Raw genomic sequence first — 25,071 nt, 5'->3', positions numbered from 1 at the left:
ACTGTACAGAAACTATTTAGTTCTAAAATTATGTAAATTTCTGTTGTTCTAGTCACAGGAACATTTGCAAAAGTACATATTTATTTCAAATTTCCTCTCAAATTATGTACTGTACACACAAAATTGCTACTGTTAGTCTTCCACTAGTTGACATGACTCTAGGAAACATTATCTTATAGAGAGCTTAAAGAGAAAGCAGGAAACAAGAGTTTCTGAAGAGGAAATTCCCCACATTTTTTCCCTTTTCAGACTATAAAATAGGATGAAGATGATATCAAGGATTAAACATACTGCTTCCTTAGAGTGTAATTTAAAGAACAGTTGAAAATTTAAGTCAAATGAAGAGCAAAAGAACAGAAAATTATTTTCTACAGTATTTAACTTTTCCATAGTATTTACAAGTAGTTTACTAAATTAAATGATATTTGATAAAAAAAAAATCTGACTTGTAAGAGTGTAGTTAGTATTTTGAATTTGAAGAAGAAATAGGATTTGAACTACTCTGGTAGTTGTAGATTCACCAGTGCTTTTCTACATATGTTTCAATGAAAACATCTAGTTCACCTTTGTTCTAACCAAACAGTGATCTAATAATGGGGAGCAGTTGTGTGTATATATCACAGGGCAAAAGCTAATAACAAACAAAGAAAACAATAATGTATAACCTGTGACAAGATGCATACTTTTCATGGCTGAAGTGTCATGTCTCTGCCTTAAGTTTAATTACACAGTAGTTGCCCTTAAATTATCTTTCTCCATAAAATTTGTTATGGAACAGAAAGGACAGAAAAAATAAAAACAATGTAAAGTTAAGTGCAGTAGTGGAATGAAGTAATATGCAAGTACATTTGTTTAGCTCATTGGTTGATTGGTTGATTTTCTTTTAAACAAACGAATTGCACCTGTTTTCAGTCACAGCATAAATTTAGGTAATCTTCAAAGTATAAGAAGAACTATTAAAGGACTAATTCAACCATTTATAGACCTTTGATATCATTCACATAATATTGGAGTCATTATTTAAAAAATGATTCAACAGGAGTAACATAACAAAGTTCTACATAAATCTTATAACCAATACCATCGGTGATAATACTATTCTGTTAATACTTATGCTATTTTTTCCTCTCTCTTTTAAATCCCACACTTTAGGGTTGCTTTCCTCGGCTAACCTCCCCCCCATGCAGCCACTCCCATGTCTAACTTATAAACATAGAGGTGATATAAAAAGCAATCTTACAAAATGGAGACAAGACAATAACAACTCATTGAGAAAAGAAATGTTCACTCTAGCTCACTCCCCCTTTCCCTTTGCTTTGCCTTCTTACCTTCCCCCCCGGGGTGTTGGAACAATTTGTATAGTGGGGGTGCTGAGCGCCACTGAACCAACTGTAAACCCTGTATATAACGGAAACCAGTTTAAGCCAAGGGGTGCAGTAGCACCCCTAGTTCCAGCACCTATGCTTCCCCCCACACACTGTGGTGACATATTTGTAGGATATCTGTCTAGTTAGGGCTAGATTCTGGCTGCTTTTCACACAACCACGATGGAGTGGGGGAGGGGGCAGGTTCAGGGAGCCCTTTCCCACCCTTGATACTGTTTGATACTTTTGATACTGTCTCACAGTATTCTTATCAGCAAGTTAAAGAAGTATGGGTTGGATGAATGGACTATAAAATGGATAGAGAACTGGCTAGAGCATAGGGCTCAACGAGTAGTGATCAATGGCTCCATGTCTAGCTGACAAACAGTCACAAGTGGAGTGCCCCAGGGGTCGGTCCTGGATCCGGTTTTGTTCAACATCTTCATTAATGATCTGGAGGATGGGGTAGATTGCACCCTCAGCAAGCTTTTGGATGACACTAAGCTGCGGGAGTGGTAGATACCCTGGAAGGTAGGGATAGGATACAGAAGGTCCTAAACAAACTGGAGGATTGGGCCAAAAGAAATCTAATGAGGTTCAACAAAGAAAAGTGCAGAGTCCTCCACTTAGGAAGGACGAATCCCATGCACAGCTATAGACTGGGGACCGACAAGCTGGGCAGCAGCTCTGCAGAAAAGGACCTGGGGGTAACAGTGGATAAAAAGCTGGATATGAGTCAGGAGTGTGCCCTGGTTGTCAAGAAGGCTAATAGCATATTGGGCTGCATTAGGAGGAGCATTGCCAGCAGGTCACGGGAAGTGATTATTCCCCTCTAGTCGGCATTGGTAAGGCCGCATTTAGAATATTGTGTCCAGTTTTGGGCCCCCCACTACAAAAAGGATGTAGACAAGTTGGAGAGAGTCCAGCGGAGGTCAACAAAAATGATTAGGGGGCTGGAGCACAGGACTTATGAGGAGAGGCTAAGGAAACTGGGCTTGTTTAGTTTGCAAAAGAGAAGAATGAGGGGGGATTTGATAGCAACCTTTAACTACCTGAAAGGGGGATCCAGGGAGGATGGGGCTAGGCGGTTCTCGGTGGTGGCAGATAACAGAACAAGGAGCAACAGTCTCAAGTTGCAGGGCGGGAGGTCTAGGTTGGACATTAGGAAAAAGTTTTTCACTAGGAGGGTGGTGAAGCACTGGAATGGGTTACCTAGGGAGGTGGTAGAATCTCCATCCTTAGAGGTTTTTAAGCTGAGGCATGACAAAGCCCTGGCTGGGATGATATAGCTGAGATTAGTCCTGCTTTGAGCAGGGGGTTGGATTAGATGACCTTTGAGGTCCCTTCCAACTCTAATATTCTATGATTTTATGATACTCCTGGGCTGAAGGTGGAACTGGAGGGCACTTGCTAATATTGGCAAGCAGTGTTCTGCACTCCAAACAGAGTTAGGTGTTTTAGAGATGAGCCATGGGATCCTCCTACAGAACAGCTAGTGCTTAGATGCTGGTGCTGAGGGCAGGGCAGATGGATACCCACTGCTCCTCTTAAAAGGAGATGAGAGCGACGAATCTGATCACAGTTTTCCAGCATCCTTGCTGTTTTGCCTGTCTTTTTTCTCCACAGGCAGAATGCCTCCAGGGCCTGCATTCGAGGCACTTGCCTTTGCATTAGCACTCCCAGACAAATGCAGTCTGGTTTCCTCTATCTTTGTAAAGCACCACGCAAACCCTGCTATAGCACTAATGTTCCTATTAGTGTTTTAAATAGACTAAGAGTGTTTTCAACATCATATAAAGTGCCTGTACCAATGCTACTCTTTCAGGACTACTTTGGAAGTCCAGGAATCTGTTATCATTCAAGTCATAAAAAATATGCATGGTGTTGATCTAAACAATTCAGTTTGGCAGGGTTCAAGGAAGATATTTTGATTTTAGCAAAATTTCAAAGGCAGCAAAGTCTTTGACATCAAGTATACATAGGCTGAGCAATGTTGGGACAGAAAAAAACACCTTAATCTATTTATATACCAATGACCAAAACTCTGCCCCCTTCAAATTCTTGATGAAACATCAACAATTGCAAAAGGAGGAAAGGCTTCATGCATCTCTATTCTTCAGAGTTTCTGGAATATTTTGGAAGGAGAACAGGGCTAATCAGTATATGCAAAGTCCTCTCAATAAATAGCAGAGAAGGTAATTTTAGAAGATTTTAGACTGTTTCTTTATATAATACAATATTTAGAGCTCTCGCTCTCCTCCCATCCATTCCCACCCTTGTACCCCTATTGCTTTCACATCTACTGGTAATACTAGTACTTTATATTATACCTTTTCACACTGTGATATACAGTTTTGTAGGTTTAAAATAAAAATACAAAACACTCACTATCATGAGGCTGCTCTGGTAAGCCACCACTAGATAGAGGGCCCAAATTACCATTGTCATGCATCTTATGTCGTCATTTACCAGTGCAACGGGAGTGTAAAATGCCACCAACTGAGAACAGCAATGTTTTACACCCACTGTGCACTGGTATAAAGAACTACGCAAGGTGCAAGGCAAAGATGGATCAGACTCACACTAGCTTCAGGTGTATTCTAGTATGCTCCTGCTGCTAAAGGTGGGAGAGGGCTCCCTACCAGTATAACTGCATCCACACTAAAGTGCTTGTACTGCTTTAACTATGCTGGTATAGTTGTGTACTTATGTAAGTTCTAGGGAGCGTATACAGTAAGAAAGGAATGATTTCTCCAAAATTATTTTGTTATTGAAAATAAGTAAGTAAAGAGAGAGTACAATATACAAAGCTCTACCACAGGGCTTTTAATCTCTTGGCCTCCTCAGTAAAGGATATTTAAATACTTTTCAAAAGAAATGTTTAAAATGTCTTAGTACCTTTATCCACAATGCCTCTCTACTTCCCTGAAGACTCAAAGTACATTTTAAAAATAATCAGATGGTCAGTAAGCATTACAAAATGGCTTTTGCTAATAAAACCTAATTAGTTTAGACACTCTCCATTGTGATACCAGTTTTGGCTGTCATAAGCATCTTGGTAGTTCTATAATCATTTCAAACAAAAACTGGACACAAGGCTTAAAGGTTAAAATCCCCAAGCCTGTTTATTTCACCAGTAACTTTAAACTGGATAAATAAATATACCAGGAAAGCATTTCATCCAGTTATGGTACACACATTTATTTTCTATCAAACTCTCTAACACAAACGTTATTGAGTGAATTTGCTCTTGTATTACAAAACTGGGTCAGTCTTACAACCCAATTCACTACAAATAAAGAAAGTTCCTTGTTGATCATAATGATTTTTTCTACGGTTTTCAGAACCAATTCAAGTCAGAACAATAAAAGTAGGGGAACAAAACAAACGTGTAGCTGACATTTAAAAAAATTATTCTTAAAGGACTTTAGGAGTATCATTTATGAAACACAAAAAGATTTCCTTCTTTAACAGTGTTCCAACACATTACTCTTCCGTGCTTACTCCAAGACATGAATATACTTGCCTAGAATGTCAGTGAGGAATTTATACAAAGGCAGCTCTTTAGAAACCTATTATTGTGAATACAAAACAGGAAGTACAGTAATACCACCAGTATATGTTAAATAACGCTTAGTGTAAACTGTGCTCTTCAGTTAATAAGCAAAAATTAACCCCTTAGGGGAGATGAGATGTGAAGTATGCACTAAAAATAGACTCATGATAAAATACAGTATTTCCCACAGATTTTTTTAAAAATAGACTACACAAAGGATCCAGAATTGAAAGTATCGACCAAACAGTGCAATTTAAAAATCAAGACTAGTTTTCAAGTGAAAGAAAGGTGTGCATGTGCACCATGCATGGTGTGGCAACAGTGAGTAAATTTAACATGTCTTTGAAAAAAAAGACAGATTTATAATGATAATAAAGTAAATATTAATATTTAATCATAGGGCAGTGCCTTTTGTTAATGGGTCTATATTTTGGCTAATTAAGCCTGACTACAACTATGAAATAGAAAAGGTGTGTAAATATAGGAAATCACTCCATTAGCCACTGAAATGTAGCCATGAGTGGAGTACAAAGCAGCAACTGTTGCAATAGCTTATGACAGGAAGCAAATAAAAATACCATATCCCACTGAACTATTTAACCACTTAGCTGGGATTATACAAAACAGCATAATTAGAAGTAAAAACACAAACAAGAACTGTCCTTTACTATACTTGTTATTCACTGTGATTAACAGAAAAGTATGGTTCCCATAAAAAATTAACTGATTAAAATAGCCTATTACCCCAAAGTGTGAAAGAGACGCCAGCACAAACACAAATCTCAAACAGAGAAGCAGACATCTTTACATTAAATGAATTTTTAGTACACAAGTGAGATGGCAAAAGAGGAATGGAAACAGAGCTCCATATTTGACAATCCAATCACCAATTTGTACTTTTCAATAAAATATTCACACCTACAGCCAAAAACTACAAGAGCTTCCTAACTATGAAGATCTAAAATAAAACACAGTCAAATCGTAGATGGGCAAGAATTAAAGCTCTTCTTTTCTGAAGTTCGACAAACCTATATCTGCTTACCCATTTGTAAGAACACCATCTCTGTTATAGTCTCTCTCTCTCTCCTGATTCTTATATGCATAGCATTTTGAACTGTAAGCAAGCTAACAGATTGCACTTTGGTTTGACTGCCATCTGCTGATCCTATGTTTCTGCAGCTACAGGAGTCAATGAGCTGTGCACGCAAAGCTTTAGAAATACTCATGTTTCCTTTCTTAGTACTTGGTACAGATACGGGACAGAGCTGTAATGCAGGTATTAAAGCATCAAATTAAAGTACAACTTAGGCCAACAAACTAATAAATATTATATCTGACTTCCTTTTATTGTGATTTTTCAGGTAGGATATATTTACAATCCTGCGGGGAAAAACCCAAAACCAAAATAATCTTGTTTGCTTTTGTGTGGCGATTATTGAGACAAATGAATGCAGTGAAAACAATACAATAGCAAGAAATAGTGAAAACATACACAACAGCAGCTCCTTAGAGAAAGAAAAAAGAAAACGGATTTAAGATTGCAATATAACCAAAGCAATCCCTGAAAGCAAGGAAGCAAAAATTAGCTACATACTAACTTTATAACCCTCTGAATGGAAAAATATGAAACTGATTCACTTGTTGCAGGAATACTGTATGAATATTTCATGTTATTTTAAGTTTTCCTTTCCACTTGGTTTTATTTTATAATATATTTTGAAAAATTAAATGTTACAACAAATTATTTTCCAAAGCTTCACGTTTCATAACTCGCTTTCCTACAAACAACAGATACCTGATCAAGCAGGCTTTTCTGAAGGGGATAAGCTCACAAAGACACAGCTGAGTCATACATACTGACCAGCCCCTCTGAAATGGCTACTATATAGGTCTGGTCTTGTCTACACATAAACAAAATAGTTACACAGCTATAAAAATTAAGGCTGTGATTTTATACAGAAATAGTTAGACCAATTAATCGCTAGGGTGGATGCAATTATATCAGTGTAAATGTGCCTTACACTAGCTTATGCCTACACAGAATAGGATATTTCCCTCTCCATATGGGAATAGCTAAATATATATAAAGCACTTTCATATTGATATAACTATCCACACTAGAGGGTGAGCTGCTTTAACTATATCAGTAATGTTAAATATTTAACTACATCAGTAAAGTTAAAGCAGCACAATTTTTGTTTGTAGACAAGTGCTTAGTGTAAGGTGGGTGAGGAATCCCTGATATTGTGAATGGGTGCTCTTTTCTATTTGTTTTTCTTTCTCCATCACCTGGTTTGAGGATGGCCAGCCAGCATCTCTCCCTCTTTTTTTAACTTTCTTTCTTATCAGATTGTTCCTAAGCAAAGCCGCAGTTCTTTCCTCACGCTGGCAGTACAAAGAGAGGGGGAAAGGAAAAAGGATTATCACAATGACACAGGTGAAGTATGTTAAAACCCAAGGTGCTCACATGTTCTAAAAGAAGACACTGTTTCAGCAGCACTGTTTCAGAGAGTTAGTGGTGGCTACAAGAGTAGATTATGGTGCATCAGACGCTAATATGAGTCATGTTTTCTGGTCCCTAAAGCCCTGATTCTGCAAACATTCAGACACATGTTTAACTTTAAAGCTAATCACATGCATAAATGTTTGCAGGATTGGAGACTAACTGAATCAGTGCTCATGAGAAAACGGAAAAGACTTGAGCTTGGGTTGAAGATAGTCCAAGTCTGCCTAAAGATCCAGAATGATAAACTCTTTTGTAGCAGTACAGATAGAAGGAAAAGATGCACTTAAATGAATTGCAATGCTTTTGTAATTTTCTAATTTAGGAATAGTACTATCTTAAAAAAACAACTTATATTTTATTTTAAAATATTTTTAAAAGATTAAAGTAGCCAATCCAGCTTTTTCCAGCTACTCCAGTCATTTCTGCTCTCATTCCATAGCAGATAAGCGAGGTGTTACTGGCAGAGCCTATTAAAATATGGTTCTGATCTGAAATATGACTGTTCAAATGGTATTGTGGGTTTCTTTAATTGTATTTCAGAATCCTCCAGTTAAAATCTGCTCAGTTTACACAGGACAGATGTTTTTCCACACTACAAGACCTGCAAACTTAACCTGGGATCTGAAAATTAAGCTGGGTTTGTTCTTTTTCATGCATTAATCACCAGAAATAAATGAGCATATCTACTGTCCAACATTCTGCTCTCCGTTAATTTTGATGGCGGCAATAGGGTTGCATAGGTGCAATACAGGAAACAACTTTGCCCTTCTGTTAGAAATCAGTTAGCAATTTTCTTGACGCACATGCCAACTTTATCTCAGTCTTCCATTGCTATGTTTGTTTTGCAGTGCTTATAAAAAAAAAAAAGCTAATTTTTCATTACCAAAGTAAGCAGATCTCACTTTGGATACCCAGAGAAAACATATCTGTTCAATGGAAAAGAGCCATTTTTACATAGACACTCCTCTGATCACAGCTACACTCAAATGCATAGTCCATTTTCAATTCACACCTACTTCTTACACGATTCCGGCTCTCCTCACCCATCTACAACCACACATCCTACTATAACTACCCTTTTCCATTCCATTCCCTTCCCAGTACCTCCTACGCTTCTTGGGCAAGCATGCAGCACTTTGAAAATTGATCTAAGATTTCAGTGCAAATTTCTCTCCGCTACTAATGTGGCCTATGTACCCTGTGATACTGAAGTGACTCTGTAGCCACAGACAAGAGAAAAGAAAGCTGTTCTCTTAAAAAATAATAATAATAATAATAATAATAATTGGTGAACTATTCAGAACACTTTAGTACTGTTGAAAATGGCTATAAGACTTTTATTAAAGGAAAATCTTATTTATTTTCATTGCTGGAGGTATGTAGTCATGTCACTATGAAAGGAGTGTCCTCTGATGTCAATGTCAATGTTACATTGTCAAAGTTTCCTGGTGGAGTGTCAGATCTGCACTCAAAGTGTTTTGAGAACTGGGCTTCTTTGCCCCAGAAGAGGATGGGGTAACTCAGAAAAGTGAGAAGAATGGGGAACATCAGGGGGAAACTTTGAATGAAAACAACATCTGTATTTTCTTCCACCCACTCAGAGTGGCATCCTCAATACAGAATGATGGCATAGTAGCTTGGGTACCTAAAAAGAGAGGTGCTAAAAGCTAAAATTGGCATTTAAAACTTTAACACACTTAAATTATGTGCATGAAAATTCTGTACACTGTTTTAAAAAAGGAAAGCTTTTTGTAATCCCTGCACAGAGCACCTACGTGCCTTAATAAAAGTAAATTAAATGGCCATTTTATAAGTGCAGTAACATGTTCCAGGGTGTGTGCTTGCCAATTATGCACACCTCGTGTGTTGACTGATGAAACACCCACCCTGGCATGTGTTCTTGCTTACATACCTCATGTGCTTACTTATTAAGTCATGGAATAAGACTTGTCTTGCAGACTGGCTAACACTGTCTCTTCTTGATCTGTGGCCTCTGTAGAAAACATTCACCCTAAGAAACACAACTCCTGAAATAGAGGTGAGCTACTTCCGATTTAATTCACACGCTCTCCTCCTTCAAGAAACAATTCTGTGAGCATCTCTATTTTCTTTATCATCAGCTGTAAGCATCTCTGCTTGCTTTGTCATTAATCCTCTGTGTTTCATTCAGCATCTTTCAACATATCTTACTAACTACTAGCAAAGAGATCAAGTACAACAAAAATCTTGCAGATTCCCCTTTTTTAGTACTAGCTGAAAGTGATGTACTGCGACTACAGGTTACTATGCAAAACTTGCTTGATTCACTGTTACTTTTTTCCTCACTACCTTAACCCACTGGTTTATAGCAAGATGCACCAAGTGAATGAAACAAAGATTTGGTAGGTATCGCCTTTCTGCTAGTCCTGTCGGTAGAGCACATTATACAGGAAGCCCTGATTCCTGATTGGGAATTCAAGGTTCTATTGTAATACAAATCATAAAATAATAAATCAGATCGCTATACATCCCTTTATTAGCCAAACATGCTCTTGCAGCCCTCTAGGCTGTGTTGAGTATTAGGTAAGGTTGATAACATGATGCCTGATTTAGCTTCCTTCTAGGAATTCTGTTTATCTTTTTAATATGTATTACAGAATTTTTTTCTGTTACTCTTTGAAACAACTGTGTTTAATTTGCATACCCGTTTACAAATTTTGAAAAGTTCTAGCGGAAATTGTAAGACAACATACCAAAAAAGAAACTGGTTTCTGTCTCTTCTGGGAACCAACTTGTGAAATTCTCCAGCTCCTCTTACAGCTGTTCACAGGTCTTAATTTCATGCAGATGCCAATACCTAGACTTGTGGTTCATCTATCCTGGCCATGACTGATGCTCAGACATGGTGTGACCATTGTCATGCTTATTGCTCTACTCCTTTTATTTTTCTGTATCGAAGTGCAACAGTGCAAAACAATCCAAACTGTAAAAGTTCATTATACTGTATGTTGCCTTCTCTAGTATTGTTGGGCCAACTGCTTGTCTGAGTCTGTCTCTAGACAGTAGCATGTCCTGGCAGGGCTTATGTAGATAGACGAATAAACATAAGCATCTTCTATAATACTTTTATCTGGTCACAGAACGCAGATCCTTTGCGTCTTGCCTGTTTTATTCTATAAAATATCTATCCTTCTAAATCCTAACAATGCTATGAAGAGTTGATGTAATTGAGCCAACATTGCAATTCTAATATTGTCATTGTAAAATGCTCTGTAATACAAAATATTCATCACCAGTTAGTTCAGATAGTCACCCAGTTGCTTAAAAATGTAAGTTCAATAGCAAGCCAGATTTGCCACTTTGTTATTTCACAATAGTGAAAAATATAGGTATAACTTAGTTCATCAATGAACACTGCATTTTTTCTTTAGCATGACAGTACAGCATCTGAACTGTTTATGCAACTGACCACTCTGAGACTCTGGAAGCCTATTCTAGCTCAGAATTGGTATAATTCAATATAACAATTAGTATCCAATTATTTTAACTGAAAGCAGATACAGAATTACAATACATCTGATTTCAGTTTATGATAAAATCAACAAGTTACATATCCTTCAAATTCATTTCTTCCCCTCCTGCCTAAAACCAAAACAAATCCAAGCTTTTAGTTACAAGTGTCACTAACTTTCTCAAATTCAGTCTATGCTAACTACAGAATCTACACTAACTCAAAATGTTGCACTACAGATTATAGAAACATCTACTAACAGATCAATATGGCTGCATCAGAATGCAGTCAGCCTTTTTGAGTAAATCTGAACATAAAAATAGCAGCACTTTTAGCTCTGCTTATAACTACTATTTCTAATCTCCGTTCCTCTGTCCACTTCATTTTGTATAGGAATGCCTTGTTTGTTTTACTGTTTTAATTTTCAGAGGGTAGGGTTTACTACAATATGTTTTTACAACATAAAACTTTTTACTATGGTTGTACAGCACCCTGAGCACTGTGGCAGAGTTTGGACTCGGGGTTTCAGAATAAACATAAAAGTATTAACTCTTCAAAGAGACTCAGACAACTTATCAGTTGGTGAAATTTTGGGCCTTCATTAGTTATGCAGGAGGTCAAAGTAGGTGATCATAGCGGTCTCCTTCCGGCTTATCTATGAATCTGTGACTGAAAAACTAGGACTGAAAGAGCTAACGTAATAAAATGAATAGCTAATGCTTAGCTATACATACTTGCCGCAGAGCAATGCTGACTGGCATTTCACTTACCACCAGGTTTCATTCAAGGAAGGATTTTATTCCTATGCAGAAGTTCTGGCCTGCTGAACAGTTAACACAGTATTCCAGCACGAAGCTCAACTATTTGTTTGCATTCCATACTCCATTAACTCCCGCATCCAAATCTTTGCCTGGGAAAAAGTTAAGTAGTGATGCATGAAACGTCTCTCATTCATTTCAGCCACTTTGCCAACCAAATATGCAGCCGGCTCTTTTTAAAATTTCAGTTATACAGTACATTAAAATGTGGATATCAGTGGGAAAATTGCATATATATCTATATATAGATATATAGATCAGTGAAGGCAGAAGGCATTCATTTTTAGGTTTGAATGTTTTAGAAATACAAAGCAAGAAAACATTTTAATATTTAGCAAGAGAGATACTCTTGCTAAATAAAAAAGTCCCAAAAAATAGTACATCCGCTGCCACAACATGGGGAAAAGACAGCAAACGTTGGTCAGAGAATCATGCACATTAATGATGAGTTAAGATAACACTCTGGAGCACTCCAGAGAAACAAATCACAAGAAAAAAAAAGAATTTTTATTAAACCAAAATCCAGTATAATAAATACTTTACTGACAGTATAATCAATATCCACATTTTCATAATTCAAACCTTAATTTACCATGGAGGAAACAAACATAAATATAGAACAAAAGAAGTAGTAATTATGTTCAGTGTAAATCAGTATGTCCAATGAAATAAAAATGTGTCTTAGACATAACCCAGATAAGGAGTAGCAATCTGGGCTCTTCACAAAGGGAGAAGAGTTGCTGACGAGTCCTATCACCACTGCCTGATACACTATTTTTTAGCCTCTCTGTTTTTGGACTGAAGGATCCATTGGATTTTTGAACAGTTACCTTCCAGTTCACGTTACAGGCTTATTAGTCTATGTTTTTGAGAGTCTTCTGAGTGTTAGCTATTCAAAAATTTACCAAACAACCCAGATTCTCCTGCAATTTTCTGATTTGCAATCATCCAGAGCGATCCATATAAACACATTTCCAACAGTGTTTGTTACCCAATTACAGTACCAGATTCTTGGCTCACATCAGTATAAATAAATATGGAAGTGCTCCAATAATTTCAGTGGAACTCCTCTGGATATGCATTTGTCATGGGGAATTTTCATTTTGTTCTATCTGGATATCTTTATATACTATATTAATAATTGAGGCCTATACCTAGCGCTCCCGTTTACAATTATAGTAGTTGCCCTACAAACCTTACGTAAATGATACATTAAAATAAATGGCTGCATGTCCTCTTTACTGTTCCAGTTTCCCTTTACAATTTATCAGATTTCCTATGCCTCATTTAGATGTTAATTTTCATTTAGAAAAAAACATTTAAGACCTTGAAGAAAGAATTTGCTCTTCCTGAGAGCACACATACACACACTATATATAGCATATATATACACGCACATACACAGTAATATCTTATAAACACAGTATTTCTACTTTTCTCTAATCCATAAACAGCTGACATCCTATGCATGTGAGGCATTTGGCTTTTATCACTGGCTGAGCAAATAAAATATTGGGTCAGCTTCATTGTGAAAAATTAACTAATGGAAAATTGTCTTTTTCTTTACCGAGATTTTGCAAACTACAAACTGCTATTAACTAAGACACAAAACCACTAGTCAAGTTTCAGGAAAAAGCTGATTCATTAAAAATTACTCTTACTGAAAGGAATATCATATCAGCTAGACCACACGTTTAACAGCCCTTCACAGCTGTTTACTAGTGAAGGAAACATGGTATTTATTCCACGTCACTGATAAGTAAATGTTGGATTTATTTTGTTTGGGGTAGAAGGATTTTTATAAACTTAAAGATTAAAAACCTTACAACGAAGTAATCAGCCCCCAAACTCAAAAGTCGTCATCTTTGTAACTGGAAATCTGTTATAACTATTATTAAAATATTCACTCTGCAGTGCACTGAAACAATTCAGAACATTCTGTTTCACCATGAGTTCCAGGTTTACTTTACTGTTGTACTGCAGGCAGGACTAGAAACACTGCTTATTAAGTTTGCCCAATACCAATCCTTCCCATTATAAGACCCTTTTCAGTTGTTTATAACTTCACCAAATTTTAATCTTTTGGCCTCAAGTTTTCATGTCAGGCTTCTTCCTCGGGCTAAATATTTCTGGAAATTCTAAGCCAAAAATGGTTCAGTCATTTCCAAGAATAAGACTAGGGAAAAAATAAGATAAGATATTTTATCCATGTTAAAGAATTCCAGAAACCTTTTCTTTGAAAAGCTCTAGTGCCCCCATGCTTTGGAGAAGGGACTTGAAATCTGGCAGAGCCGAGGGTGGCATTTGTGTCAGCAGGGTGTCTTTTTTTTTTGACAGGCTTTCCCTAATTTTCCTAACTTTTTTCCCTAAAAACATTTCCTAACTTTTGAGAGCTTGATTTTGCAAACTTGATAATGTAGTTTTTTGTCTGTAAATATATACATAGGGTATATTTTGCATCCACACAAAGGGAGGCTGCTCCGAAGGCCAACCAAAAACTGAGTCCTAAGTGTCTTTGTGGCTACAACCCAACTATCACAATTTGCAGCTACTGTACCCTTCTTTGTATGTCTTCTCTAACCTACCAGAGCTGTGATAACATTTATTTCAATTTCATTTTCAATAAATATTTAAAAAACAAGTCTTTCAGGAACCATAACTCTCGCTCAACTTGTTATTTCTAGTCAGTGAAGTTTATCAGATAAAAATACTTATGCCATCTAATACACAGAAACAAGCCTTGCTGAAGTTGGACCTTTCTGCCATAAAACTCAACATCCCAGATTAAATGTGATTAAGGCACTGAATGTTCACACAACACCCTCCCATACTAACTGATCCTGCACCACGCTGACATGGCTCTGGAAAAGAGCTGTTCATGTGTAGTCTTACGCTAAAAGAAAGGTACCAGAATGATGATGAAGTGAGAAGGAGGGGGGAGGAGGAGGAAGTTCATATATTATATTAATTATATTATATCCCCTACTATCTTAGTTCTCAAATTATTAAAACTGTAAAAATACATTATTACATATACATGCAGAAAAAACGGCTATAGTTGCTTAACATTAATTTTGTAGATATGTTAAACTGAGTTCAAAAACTTATGCTTCTTGAAATAAAGCTTTTCTATTGCCATTATGGTCACATTGAAAAATTAGCTAACTCCTCACAGTATAAACATAAAAAGAGGAACCTATAAACTCCATAAACAAATAATACTCAAGAAATCCAGAGAAACGCCAGTTTTACTCCAGTGTCTATGTACCTTTCAAGAGCACTGCATTTCAAGGAACATGGTTCATTTCAGTCCTTAAGTTACTTATGTCCCACACAAATTTGGTTTCCTTTTAATTTTATTGTTGAAAAACTATTTACATCACAAATCATTGACCTGAAGTTGCAGAAGAGTTATTTACATTAAAGAAATTAATCCCACAGCATTTTAAAATTTCCTGCATGAATCATTATTTTGGGTCTTTGTCACATATTGTGTTCTTCATTTGGCAGAATGAAAGGTATAAATAAGAGCAAATTTTGGTCCTTAGCCCTCCATCTTTGTACTTTTCCAGATGAAATAAATATATTTGCTATCTACTCCTAGAAAGAAATGGATAGCTTCAAATTAGCTTTCCACCATGTATTGTGCAAACGTTTGTGAAAGTATTAGAAATGCTAAAATATATGACTGCTTCAACGTAAGGAATGTTATCTGTTATAAAGAATAAAAGCATGTATATTTACTTTTCTGTTCTCTATGAATTCAAAGTATTATCTGTATGTATGTTTTACATGTATTATCTGGATGCATGTTTTCACAGACAAAATAAAACAAATTTATCCTAGAGTTATAGTATCTCTCTTAAAAGAGAAAATATGCAGCCGAACAAGTTTTACCTGCACCCTCTTTTTTCAGGTAACTAATAAATCTTAAGTGGAAAAGTTACCATGCTCTTCAACTGTCACCACTAAGGTTTGGGTTTTTTATATTTTAACAGCCTTAAGGCTGATTTACTGCTCAGTTCTCCACACTCAATCAAAGAGTTAGGGGGGAAAATCACTTTTGCACACCTGAAAATATTTATTCACCATACTTGTACGAAAACAACGTTTCCAATGGAAACAAATTAAATACTTCAGCAGAATCTCCATATACAATTCCTGATTTAAATATTAATATCACATGTTCCTGTGGAAACCAAGCGTCATTGCAACCACAGTCTTATGCAGGTTAGGGGCCTTTGCATGGGTTGAAGGGGCCATCAGGCCAATCCAACTGTAGAACTGCAGCTTAAATGTGTAAATAGTAAACAGCTGTGTTCATCCAGTATGTAGATACTTTCATGGGTAGATGGGATGAACGAATATTTCCCCAAATTGCCATTCAAGTTTGGCAGACCATTTTTCTGAAACAACTTTAAATCTTCTCTTGCTCCTTCAGTTTTAATTCTACAGATAATCGTGGCACACTCTTTACCACCTGAATAAATCAACATCCATTATTAACCATGGCAATGTTAAGAAATATCCACCTCTCAGAGTATAGCAGAGTATAGTGCTGCCCTCATGGTTGCTTACTGTTACATACAACAAGAATGACTAAAAATAAATACCACAGAAAGCAAATGGGAACAGAGAGAAGACAAAGGAACTTGTCAAAGTGCCAAGATTTTGAAACAAATAATGTTTTAATGTTTGATATTCTCTTCCATAGCATGTATTTTGATCTCTCTCCCTACAGCTTCATTTTCTTAAAATTTATTACAAAACAATCTTATCTTCAAAAGAAATTCTATATCTTCAGTCATTTCAAAGAACCATGTTGCACTTGGGCAAAATGATGTAAGCATTCATTGCTGGCTGACTGAAAAGGTGACCTATAAAATGTATTTAATCCTGACATTTTAGAATAACTTGAATGCCTCCAAATAGCAAAAAGGCATTAAACAACTTTTTTAAAAATAGTTAATTTGGGGGAATCCATAGTTCTTGTGTTTTTACTCTTTGGTTCCCATTCTGAACCACATCCCAGCATGCCATATGATAATTACATAACACCCACGATGAAGCCCCCTGAAGTCTGGTGTCAGCTGTTCTGTATCAAGTAGGTCTAGGGGGTTTGCAAACTCTTTTTAAAACTATCCATTTCATTTCTGAAAAATTTGAAAATAAGGCTATGAAAACTTTTCAAATAAGGCACATAACTTACTGAAGCAGTTCAGTATGTATAACAGTGGCAAACTAAGGGTTTAAAAATATTTCACTAAATTAACACTTTTCATTCAAATATCTGAAAACACTTTGCAAACATTAAGTCTGGCAACACTGCCTACATCTCCAGGTGACCATTTCCTGTCACACTGCTCAGCAGATGCTGGCCTAAGTATTCTAAGGAAGGTTAACAAGATGATTGGTTGAGATACATGCCAAACTTCACTGCCTCATTTTACAATATTAAAAAACTATGTGTTGGCACAGCCATATTTAGGCAATGTAGGTCCCAGAACTCAACACAAAACATGATCCCCTGTGACAGTAGGTCCATTTCCCTCTCACAGAGACACGGATGACATCTAGGGTGGCCACTGTTGCGTACCCAGAATACGAGACTTTCTGCTACTTCCAGGAATGGCGTAAGCCTGCCCCTGCCTGCATGACACCAACACTCCTGGTGTGCATGCGAGGTCACGTCGCACAGAGGATGCCGTTTAGAAGAACGTGCCACCCTGTCCTGCTGGCATGACATAGCACTTCATCGAGTATGCAAGGTCATACTCCACAAAGGGAACCATTTTGAAGAGCACGTCGCCCCCCCCTTGCCAGCATGACATCACACGCACAATGTTGAGTCGCACCAGCGGACCAGAGTAGTGCATTTTTCAATGGGACATCCTCATGCATAAAACCAGACAAAACCCTGCCCAGTTTTATACTAGTACTGGACAGGGACAAACTGCACAAAACCAGGACTTTCCAGTTTCAAAATGAATGAATGGCCAGCCTAGCAACAGTAGCTTTCCTACCCTTCTCAGTGTCAGGAACCATTGGGTGGAATTCCCTCAGCTGAGCCTGGGCCTCCTCAGTTCAGCCCTCAGGCAAGTTAATGAGCCCAGCTGGGCTGTCGTAGAACTGCCTGATTGGCCAGCCCGCCTGAATGGCTGAAAGGAGTCAACAGGTCTCCATTTAAGCTCAGCAGCAGGTTGCTGACAGTTCAGTGCTTACGCCCATAGCTGTGATCATTCCTGTGCCTCCCTTGTTCCCACCCTGCTGCAGTCTGCTCCTGCCCTGCTCCACTGCCCAGCTTCTGGCTCAAGCTCTGACCCATGGCTTGATTTCTGTTTCTTGACCCTGGCTCTGACCCCTCGGCCACGTCGTGGCTCTAACCAGTAGATCAGACTGCCAACACCATGGTCCTGACACCCAGGAGCAGCAGTAGGGACCCCACCAGCAGCCATACAGGAGTAGCGGGGGCACCAACAGGAATTCTCTCTTACTCCAGAGAGGGAGGGAGTAGCAGCTGGGGGGACCAGCCCACAGTCCTTATCTCAGTGGCCACAGTGTATCTGCTTCAATGGGGGCCTGAACTTTGTGCACCTACCTCCTTCTCTACACTCAGAATTCTCTGCATGGCTGGTGATGAGGGACTCTCAAGCAGTAGGATTTATTACTGTTACATGAGATGAAAGCAGCAGCTCTCAGAGTTATTTTTCAGGCTCACAGTAGGCATCGCTGCATCAGTTTCACTTGGTTCATGTCTTCAAGGTTTTTGTCACTATCATGAAGACTAGAAACTTATCTTTAGAAAATAAAAAGTAAGTTTGCATTCTGATGTAGTCACATCACTGCAAGCGTTGGGACCCTGGGCACTAGCCTATAATGCCTATCGTTTAATCCAACCCTATGTATCATCATCATCATCATCCTTAGGCAAAATCTTTAGATTCCCCCAGAATCCTACAGTTGTCAAGTATAACTTCATCCTCATGGTTTACATTACTTTATGTTTTCAAGGCACTCTCTGCAAAGAACAGGACCAGAAAATTTATTTTTATTTTAAATGAAAGATGAAGTTCTCCTTTATGATTCCATCCGCACCAAATTAGGAGATGCAAGGGATAGAATACACGAAGTACAAAGCCCAAATCAGCTTTCTTTGTACCCAGGGCAACTGAAATCCTATCCTGTTAAAGCCATTGTATAACTGAGACATTTATGTGTGATCAAGATGAAGAGTACAAGGCAGACCCTAAAGTCACCAAATAGGAAAATACACAAACAAATGAGTGTATTGTAGTAGTAACTATAATTTATACCAGCAAATCTGACTGGTAAACATTCTCACAGGATCTTCTGCTTTTATAACCCACATACATTTCAAGACAATAATTAATGAATATGCAAGATTCTTTATTTCCTTTAATTCATAAAATTGCAAACCTAAACATTTGAATTTCTTCCATAAGCCTCCAGAAAGGCAGAACTTTGAAGTTTCTAAAGAGGAAAGATTATTTTCTTTTGCTGCAGGCCAGAAATTAGAATTTCTTTACTGATTCTGCCAAATCGCCATATAATGCATTTTTTATTTTCATCCAAACAAACCACTTTGAATTAGGGCTGTCCCATAGCTACTGAGTGACCAATATTTTGAAGGTCACACCAACTTTGTAAGCTACTGTTTGAACCTTCTGACCAAAAGGGATCCTCCAAAATCAAGCAAGATCAAACAGGATTGTGGGGAAAGTGAGTTTGCATTGCATTTCCTCACTGTTGGCAGTTTCTGAAGACAGCATATGCTGCAGTTTTATTTTGTTCACATGAAGGGGTTGCGTTCACATGGGGTTTTTTGTTTGTTTGTTTTTCTTTTAAGCTTACTGAGCGAAAATCGTCCTTGGTGGTAAAACTACTGAAATCAACAGAGCTACTCCAAAGAATAACTTGGTCCCAGTGTTTTGGGTAAAAAGGTTTTTAGGGCTAAATAAAAATACAAAAAGGGGGAAAATGTTCCTCTGCACTCGCATATTTAGAGCATACACATGAGCAGCATATAAGACACCTTAGATTTGAACCCATGTTCATCCAGGTTGATCACATTTTTTTTTTAAAAAAGCATGTATAAACTCCCAGTTCTTTGGCATTCATTGCATTATTTGTGCATCACTACAATTTCGGTTTTATACTGCTCTAAAGCCTCTCAACACTGATGAAATCCAGATCATCATCAATCTAAAAACAATAGGCCACACTGACATCACATCATCTCATTAATCTTCATTTGTCCCATCACATCCTGTCATTCTTATGCAAATGGCTCACTCGAGGATGCCACTTTTCTGCACTCTATGATAAGGAGGAGTAAGGCTGTTAAAAGCCCCAGGGGTCATCCCGGACTACAGACCATCACTTCATTCAGCGCCTTGTGTTTCACATCACATCTAATGTGTTTGACATTCAAATTTGACCCAGCAGGAGGTAAAACTATTTGATTTCTCAGCTACACACATCTCACTTCCTGTGCTGAAACACTCGCTGAATTCCCTGAGGAGCTAACAGTGTCTTGCTTCAGCTTTCTCTTGCTAGTGGAGATTGAAATACAGCTCAAGAGGAAGAAGATATTTGCATTGGGTATTTAACAATGATAGCAATCCACCTTCTCACCTAAGAATTAAGATCTACACTAAAACCCTGGGTATGCTGACACTCAGTGATACAGAAGCAAGTTGGGTTTAGATTAGTGAATACCCAAAGAAGAAAAAGAATATATAGGTTACCTTCAGAGGAAATTTGGTAGAAAGTACTCTGGAAAGACTGTGAACATTCAATTAGAAGTCTTTTTAAAACATTTAATTTTAGGTTGAGTAAGAGTACACAAGGTCCTAAAATATTTTAGGCCCAAAAAATTACTCCCTGAGCCTAGAAATCAGCATGAATAAAATCATTTCCCATGCTTGTACATCTGCCTCATCAATTCTATTCCCACAGCTGTTCCCCAGACACCACAGGTGGTGAAAACTAAATGTATTTGTTGCATAACAGGAAGGATTTTATTATTATTATTATTGACTCATAACAGTGTTTTGTTTCATCAGCACCTTCAATAGATGCTCTGAACATCTTGTTCCCATCATGAATGTAGGAAGAGCAATTTTTATTAGACGGGAAAAAACACTAGAACAATAGAAGTACGTAAAATAAAACATTTTCTCTGATGAAAGTAGCAACCATCACAGAGCATCCTTAGCATCACATGAGAAGTGAATGAGAGTAAAGTTGGTTAAAATGTCTCTCACAATCTTACATGTGGGCTTTTTTTTATTGGCAATAGTGCTTAGGTATCATGGGTGATGGTCCTAGAAATTATTGTAATTAATAAATGTATGTCACAAATACCAAACAAGATTCCAGTTAAATGGATGGCTAAAAATGTGTGTACTGAACACAAATAACAGAGAATTCTGATATCCATATTTACGATGGCAAAACCTGCATTAGACTGAGGAAAAATAATCTTCCACTTACTTGCATTCCTTACTCTCAAAAACTCTTCTCAAATTATAGGAGGTCATAAACATTGTATTAATAGATATAGAAGAAATTACGTAAACAGGAATATGCTGGATTAAGTTTACTCTTTCTGTAAATTAATACATTTAGACTTATCACAAACACCTTCCAAACTTCATTCTGTTTACAAAGCTAAGAATAACCTCCAGTAAAATTTACTGGATATATTCCTCCATCCCTGCAACACCAAAGCAAAGAACACAAATGTGCATTGTACTTGTGACTTTTCACAATATGTAAGGAACACACACTAAAGTTAACATACAACCATCATATGAATGCTTGAGAAGGGAAATATTTGATTACACTAATGAATATTTTAAAACATTACATTAATTCATATTTTACAGTTTTTAAAGGTATATATGGAAACTGACTAATCATAATGTAAATCCACCATTGCAAGATTTTCCAGTTGTTAGTTTACTGAAGCGCAGAATAGCGACATTCTTAGTGCTCACCATCTCCCTTCCAATGAGGAGAAAGACCAATCATTGTTATGTAAGTATCCCTGAGCCTGGGGATAGAGTAGCAGCATGATGCAATGTACTTGGCTTGCACGAAGCATGAGGTCACTGTTGGTATGTCTACACTAGAGCTGGAGGTGTAATTTCCAACTTGGGTAGGCATGTGTGTGCTCTGATCAAGCTAGCACACTAAAAATAGCAGTGTAACTGCAGTTGCATGGCTAACGGCCTCGAGTACACGCCTAGGATTTCAGATAGGATTGTACTCAAGGTGGCCAGCACGTCCCACTGCCCATGCAGCTGCAGCTACATGGCTATTTTTAGAGCTTGATCAGAGCTAGCATGGGTATGTTTACTTGAGCTGGAAATTATCCCTTCCTGCTCCAGTGTACAAACACCTCCACATTGATTCACTGGTTCTCAACCTTCATTAAGCTGCATTTCATCTCTTTCCTCCCGCAGTTAATGTGGACTGGCAAGATTCTGAACTATATCCTTCTATCAATAGCCCTTTTAAAAGAGTTCAATTCTGTTTTTACATATATGTGTTTCTTACCTCAGAAAATAAAATAAAATCATTTTCAAAAGATTTAAAATATTTTCTTCTTTTCTTATTGCCTCACCGACTTTCTTTCTGTCCAATCCGGTAGTGATTAATAAATAACAACAATACAGCTCTGTAAAAATCAGCAATAAAAGGAAATCGGAAAAACATAATTTATATTTGAAAAATAATGCAAGAAGAAATCTAGCCTTATCCATTTCTCAGAGATTTTAAATTTTCTAAGGCAGTCAGAGTGCTTTTCAATTTAGAACAAACTATAGCTTAACAGGCCTGTGTTTCTTTGTCATCTGTTGGCAAAATCAAGAGCATCAAGGCATTTTCACTGAGCTAGTGATAGCAGCAGACATACAAACTAGTGTTTTAAAGTAAAACCAAGAACTTCCTGAAGTAGCAGTGCATATTGCACAGGGTAAAAGAAGGGAGGCTCACAGTTAATAGCAACTCTGGGACTTAAATTATATTCAGCTGAAAACTCTTTCCCTTGCTAAGAGGGATATCCTTGTCACCCAAATTCCAATCTCAGTTAAATGGATGCTGTACATGTGACTTTCATGGATATATATGGGAACAGAATTCTTCCTCCCAACCACCAGAACATCTGCAACACTGCTCCACCCTTTCTACTACAGGTTCTTACATCGTAATTTGTTCATTGGAGCCATCTATTTTGCAGACTTTGCTGGCAATGGCAAAACTGAGGGAAGCCAGGGATGGTAAGGGGGCTTCCATCACTTTCCATCCTTACTGCCTGTAGGTGAAATTTTGTTTAAATTCAGTGAAGTTTTGACTAATTTCTAAATAAATTCATGTCTCCTTTCATTGGTTCCTGTCTTTAGCAGTATATTTTCCCCTCCCTCTGATGGTTCTGCAGCAGCTGGTAAAACGAACTATTCCCAAAAAGTGGATGTACAAACAGATCTTTGCATACCGTGCCAGCACATAGTACCAGCACTACATACCGTGATGTTTACATGCGGTAAAGACGTTGGAACATAACCAGCAGGTTAAATTTAAAATCCTTTAGTCCATGTGATAGATGTCTGCTTTTGCAGCAGAAGTTGCAGCTGCAGCATTGCTAGTAACAGAAGTCCGGTGCAGCTATAAATATTACAGGTTGGTAGCTGCTGGTTGGGTTTGATAGTTGGCTGCTGACGGATGCAAATCTCAAGAATAAGTTCTGCCTTTTGTCATTTAGTAGTTAGTATGTTTGTGTAGCACTGCCCTCTTCTGAATGGAATGTCTTGCTCAAGTGTTAGTATGTTGCTCTATAGGAGATCTGGTCCAAAATTAGGATCTCTATCCCAGAGGACATTCCAGTATTTCAAAATTTGATATTTTACCAAATCGGAATGAAAAGTTGAAATACTGGCATTTTTTGCAGAACAGACAGTCCAACCAGAGGGGAGACCATGGTGCATCATGGAAGTCCAGCCAGTGAGTCCGGCCCCCACACTTCAATTTCCAGGAAGCACTATGGCAGTTCAGGTGGATACAAAATAACATCAAACTGACCCAAAAGGAAACATTTTTCTTCAATCTGAAAAATCAGAATGTTTCAACCCAGGCTGACCTGATGCCAAATGAAATATTTAATTTAGATTTTCTCAGTGGAAAATTGAAAATTTGTGGTAAGAATCAAAAAAATTCCCTAAGATAATTTCAATCAGGAACTACATTTTCAGTTGAAATTTATTTGAGAAAAAATTCCTGACTAGCTCTATGCTAGCAGCTAACACCTAAAGCGTATAAAAAAGCCTTAATAATAATAGCCATCTCATGGACTCAAGTGGTAGCGGGTTGTGTTTTTTAGAGCCAAAGTCATGCAAGTAAAGACTTCCTTGAGTAAGGACCACCATGATTTAGAAATGATTCTCAGAGGAGAGCAGTTGGTCCATTCCATTCTCTGACAGGAGAACATGGCTGTGGACTACTTTAAAGTGATTTGGGAGAAGCTGTGGAGCTATTTTGTTTGGGGTTTTTTTTTTGGTTTTTTTTTTGCAGTAAGATAGAGATTTAAGTTTTTCAAAACATAAAATGGGATGTAATTATGATCCAGATATAATTCCCTCAGTATCTAAAGAAAAAAATTGTAATGTTTTACATCTGGAACTGCTACAGTTGGAAATGGGCTAATTAGCAGCACTGAGTTGCTAAATATTTTAAAAAGAAATAACTAATGAAACCAGCAGTCCAGCAAACTCCTTCATAAACACTATGGAAGCAAAACAGACACAAGTGGTTCAATGGAAATGTTATATACATCCTGTAAGCCTGATTTAAAAGAAAGAGAATTTTTCAGAAACCCAACCCTTAAGGATGTTGCAGAACATTTTTATTTTCACTAAGCCTCATGTAACAAAAAAAGGAAATGCAAACATAAATCCTTTCCTCCTCCCCTTTGTCTTTGTCTTCAAACCTCTTCCCTTAAATAGAAAATGGATTAGAGAATTAGGGAATAAACACTGAAAGAGAATCAAATTATTCCAGAAGCTGGTTTTCACAGGAGACCAGTATATACCACAATGAAACTATTCTTACCTTGTCTATCATATCCGGTCGGTTTGTAGCTGCCAAAATTGTCACGTCCTTTAACTGTTCTATCCCATCCATTTCTGTTAACAGCTGAGCCAAGACACGGTCTGCTACGTTCCCAGCACCTGAAGACCTGATTAAAAAATACCACAGCATTAGTTTTCCCTTCTTAGATAATTACCAAAGGAGAAAGCGTTTATACTCTTCTGTAA

General features: G+C 37.5%; 1 protein-coding gene across 5 annotated transcripts in view; it reads right to left on the bottom strand.

Moving 5' to 3' along the window:
* The window catches only part of AFG2A (AFG2 AAA ATPase homolog A), a 285,684-nt gene that overhangs the window by 169,722 nt on the left and 90,891 nt on the right, over positions 1-25,071 (bottom strand). For 3 of the 5 annotated variants that reach the window (XM_067530207.1, XM_067530210.1, XM_067530208.1), the window contains exon 14: positions 24,866-24,992. In XM_067530207.1, coding sequence (XP_067386308.1) covers positions 24,866-24,992 — 127 coding nt within the window. Of the gene's footprint in view, positions 1-11,336; positions 11,827-24,642; positions 24,751-24,865; positions 24,993-25,071 lie in introns of those variants that run through there. The other 2 variants (XM_067530211.1, XM_067530209.1) reach the window with 2 other exon arrangements.

This window comes from Emydura macquarii, unplaced genomic scaffold (assembly GCF_026122565.2).
Source record: "Emydura macquarii macquarii isolate MOO-44397 ecotype Brisbane River unplaced genomic scaffold, CSIRO-AGI_Emac_v2 contig_3044, whole genome shotgun sequence".
NCBI classification, from domain to species: Eukaryota; Metazoa; Chordata; order Testudines; family Chelidae; genus Emydura; species Emydura macquarii.
The sequence above is the reverse complement of the archived record's forward strand: the minus strand, read 5'-3'. Positions and strand labels throughout refer to the sequence as shown.